Source organism: Lupinus angustifolius, unplaced genomic scaffold (genome assembly GCF_001865875.1).
Source record: "Lupinus angustifolius cultivar Tanjil unplaced genomic scaffold, LupAngTanjil_v1.0 Scaffold_845, whole genome shotgun sequence".
NCBI lineage: Eukaryota > Viridiplantae > Streptophyta > Magnoliopsida > Fabales > Fabaceae > Lupinus > Lupinus angustifolius.
The window spans coordinates 411-5,058 of NW_017728168.1; the positions used below are offsets into that span (position 1 = coordinate 411).

At 29.6% G+C, this 4,648-nt stretch overlaps 1 protein-coding gene across 1 annotated transcript; it reads right to left on the minus strand.

Annotated features, from left to right (window-relative positions):
• Positions 1-527: 527 nt before the first annotated feature.
• LOC109341900 (auxin-responsive protein SAUR36-like) lies at positions 528-1,878 on the minus strand. The gene has a single exon (XM_019579872.1). The coding sequence runs from the start codon at positions 1,429-1,431 to the stop codon at positions 916-918; it is 516 nt and encodes a 171-aa protein (XP_019435417.1). The 5' UTR covers positions 1,432-1,878; the 3' UTR covers positions 528-915.
• Between the last annotated feature and the right edge of the window lie 2,770 nt (positions 1,879-4,648).

Sequence of the window (4,648 nt, forward strand, 5' to 3'; positions counted from 1 at the left end):
TGAAGTGGGCTGAGCTTATCGTAATTGCCAAGAAATTATTGGTTGAAGTTTCAAGGGATAAACTAATTTGGAAGCATTAGAGAGACGATAAGTTCATTGACCTAGAACCATAAGTTTCGAGAGTTGGTAGTGTAATCTCCCTTCAATTAAATCTTTAAACATTATTATTTAAAAAGTTTGTACCAGACTAATTTGGAATTGTTTTTCTTGTTACTTTTTCCTTATAAGTTTTTTTAATAAGCTAAGCTTATCTAGCGTAATTAGTTCATGGAAAAAAAAAGTAAGATAAAAAATATAACATATTCTTTATTAGTGTAATATTTATACAATATTATTAAGATTTATAGAGAGTGATTATATCATTTATCATTTATTTATAATTTTTATTTGAAAAATAAAGAATAATTAAATATAACAACTATAAAAATCATTCATACTCAATGTATATAGATTTTTTTCTTATTATCTTACGAAGACGTAACACACGCAGATGATAATTTGTAATTTTTTGGTACATATATTTATTATTTCTATACAACAACGTGATTGGAGCAAAGGAAAATCTGTATGCATATATATTCAAAGTTCCATTACACCACATGTTCAAGGGGAAATATCTAAACCTACCTACAAATTTCATTAAATAAAAGAACCCACCCTAATAAAAATACCAAAATCATTTCACAATCAGCAATCAACACTAATTGTTACCATATCATTATCATCATCATCTTTGAATTCTGAGGTCGATTTTAACTCTATAGAGTCACACCAACTCATCAAATCCCTTTTTTGTTATAAAAAAAAATGAATCCTATTATATTATCTTACTAATCCTTCTATGTTAAGAAATTCTTCTCGGTAAAAGGATTAAGACGAAAATTTAATAGGAGGATATATCATTTTCATAAAAAATCATTTACCGAACCACGGCAATGCTAATCTCCGGCAGCCACTGTTAACACCGAACCCGGACTCAATTCGGGTCTTGACTCGTTCAAACTCAGCAACTCGGCACGGAATCGTGATCCCACCTTGGTGTTCAAACCCATACACCTTCTCAGCTTTTTTCAACAACTCCCCAAACAACGGGTGGTTGAAATATATCACCGGAACCAAAACACGGCAAAAATCGCCGTCACCGTCTTTCTGACCAACGTAAACAGCTAAATGACCCTTTGGAACCGTATCTTGAACTGGATCGGACCCAATTGGTTCGTATCTTGACCCGAACTTCGCAGAAGAACAGAGAGATCTTGCTCTAATCGTTAGTTTACGACCCAATGAATGAAGCTTCTTCGTCATGGGTTTCCTTGAAGAAGAAGAAGAAGAAGAAGAACCCATACGACGGTAACCGGGTCGGGTCGAAAAGAACCTTGTGAAAATCCATCTAGTGACTCGGGTTACACGCTTGTTGAGCTTGAACTGCATAATCTTCTCCCTTGTAAAGTTTTATGTGAAAAAATGTTTACTTTTTAAAATTTTTTATAGAAGAGGGTTTTGCTATTGTGTGGTGGAGCTATGAGAAGAACCATGGATCTGTAGTTGACATAGCAAAAAGGAATTGAGTAAGAGAAATCTCAGAGAGATTTGAGTAATGTTTGATATTCAAGAGAACCAGAGGGCAAGGTTTATTTTTTGGGATAAGAGTTTGTTTTGATTATGCGTTTTCTTATGATATTCGAGTGCTGTGATGAAAGAAATAATGGGAAAATGGGTTTGGTTTTGAAAAAAATAAAGAAGATTGAAAATGAAAATAGAAGGGGAAATTTTGGAGTAGTTGGTTTTGTGTGTGGTTTAGAGAAAATGGGAAATGATGAAGGAAGGTGATGGGAAGTGAGGAATTTGGAGTGGCATAGGATTTTGGGTCTATTTATAAAATGAGACACAGAGAAGGTACAAAGGGACAGACACAGTTATTTAAATGAATTTAGAGATAGTCAATGTATGAATGTTAAAGAATATAACGGTTGATTGCTGTACCAGGAAAAGTCTATCTCAAAGAGTTAAACATTTAAAGCAAAAAGTTGTTAGAGGAAGAATGAAATTTCTTGAACGAATATTTATACACAATTAATATATTATTTATTTATTTATGTTATTTTTAATTAAAATTCAGTCAATAATTATTTTTATTTAAAATTCAGTCAATAATTATTTAATAGGAATAATATATAATACAACTACAGTATAAAATTTAAAGTATAAACTATTAAATAATATTAAAAAGATGAGGACATCATATGCAAAAGTTAAATTAGGTTAAATTTGATATGCTAATAAAAATTTTATATTAATAAATTAGACTAAATCAAACATCGAATCCAAGATTTTAATGATATATACTTTACATATCAAATTTGAAACCAATAGAATATTATTAGTACTCCATTTATTTATTTATATATATCAAGATTGATGTTATGTATTTTTAAAGTACATAAAAATTAAAATTATTCAAATTTTATGAAAAAGAGCTATATAATTATTAATCTACATAATTTAAAATTTATAAAATTAGAAAAATTGCCCAATTTAACTTGGCCTAGATGATTATTTTTAATCTTAGTCTTCATGTCTCATCTTGAGATGAAATTTTTCCTCATGCTCATTTTACATTAAAGTCTTATTCCTTAAGAAAAACACACGCTAATAATATGTTTCAGTTCCATGAACAAAGAATCTCTATTGTATTTTGTTATATTTTTAGATGCATGTATAAATTTAAAATAAAAAATAAGTGAAAGTTAAACAATTATAAGAGGGGAAAACGTCAAAAAAATTCAAATAATAAAACTATTAAAAAGTGTAGCACAATGTGGCATATTAGGAAGATTTCAAACATTACTCGAAACTATCATAAAAATACACCTAAACAAATTTCTAAATTTTCAACACATTAAAATAAGCTTTTAAGAGGGAATGAAATAGTATGATGGATAGATCTTGCTTATAACAAATATAACCAATGATATCCACTTATCTAAGTCTAATGAACTAATCTATTTCAAGTAGTAAGTTGTTCCTTCCAAGTTCCAACGGATACCTCTCTTAGTAATATGTACTTGCGAATCTAGTTATATATTAAAACCTAGCCCAACATCTCGTTAATAAGAATAAAAATATATTAAATTTAATTAAAAAATAAAATTGAAAATAAGAAATAACTTATTATAGATACTTATTTATTACAAAATGACAGCGTGAAAATGAAATTCAACTTAAAGTAATAAATTGAAATTAAATTTAGTTTTATCTACACATTTCAGTAAATTCAAAAAAAAAATGTAAATATGAAAACATTTGTGCAATGAATAATTGCTTGTTTTATTTACTTATTGTTCTATAATGGTTTCATGATAGATCATGTTCACCTACATCTAACACAGGTTTCAGCTAAATATTAAGTAAGGAAGGTTTCATTTACATAATTGTCAATCATGCTCGGATATCCAGCCTAACTAAATAAAGGATGATATTAACATGATAGGCCTCAAAAGCAATATACAGGACTTTAGATATCTGCTACACGACTGTCACACCATCTAAATAGGATTGTCAAGTTACTTACACAACAAACACCTCTATTATAGAACTGACCAAGTCGTTTGCATCCTGCACTATCGTCTACCATATGGCGAGAACATGACTAAAATATGACTATGATAGCTAAGACATGCCAACCATCCTCGATAAAGTACTATACCAATCATAGTACGGATGTGTCAGAGTCGCCCAACACGGATAAAACATTTCAATTTGTATGGACAAACTTGACATGAAAAGATGTTGGGCCATACCAACACCATCTATAAAAGAATATTCCATTTTTGTCTCCTCTATAAATAAGAGGATACCTCTCATAAAAAAAAATTGATATATCTTAAACTTTTATGCTATTGCATTTATATATCTCCATATGTTAGCACATCACATTATCTTTTTAGTTACCCACGGATTCCAGTACTGTAGCCTGACAACTTCCATACTAAAGAATGCTTATATCTCTCAACTAGCATTACGTGAGCAATTCGTACCAAAAAAAACACTTCTTTTTTTTGGAAGAAAACTCGGTTTTAATTTACTAGTCTCTGCGCTAAATTTTTTAACAAAGTCGGAAGGAAAGATAAGCCGAAAATCTTCCGATTTAGATTCATATTATCACACATATATATTATATATATACACACAGATGTATCGGTGATTATAACCCAAAATATTATACTTATTTAATTAAGTTTGAAACTAAATGGTTTTAATTCTTAAATGGATGGAGTCCAAGTAATAAAGTATGTTACTTGCTTAGCCTTTACCGTCATAAGTTATGACTGTTTATATCTTTAATAAAAAATAATAGGGTCCAGTGGTAAGTGACACTAAATCAAAAGTGAAGTGGTGCATAATTAAAACCTAAAAAAGCAACACATAGATGTTTTAAATAAATACATAACAATATAACATAATGAAGAGGGAGCAACGACGACACTTTTGAAGGCTGATAATGACACGCATCCTATAGATGGATGAGACCACAAGGGCAAAGAAGAGTTCTATTTGTTTTAGATATGTTTGTTGTTATCTTTGTTATTATCAGTTTCAGGAGATTGTTGTTGATAATTTCAGCTTTTGGTTTATGCATTTGGTGTTA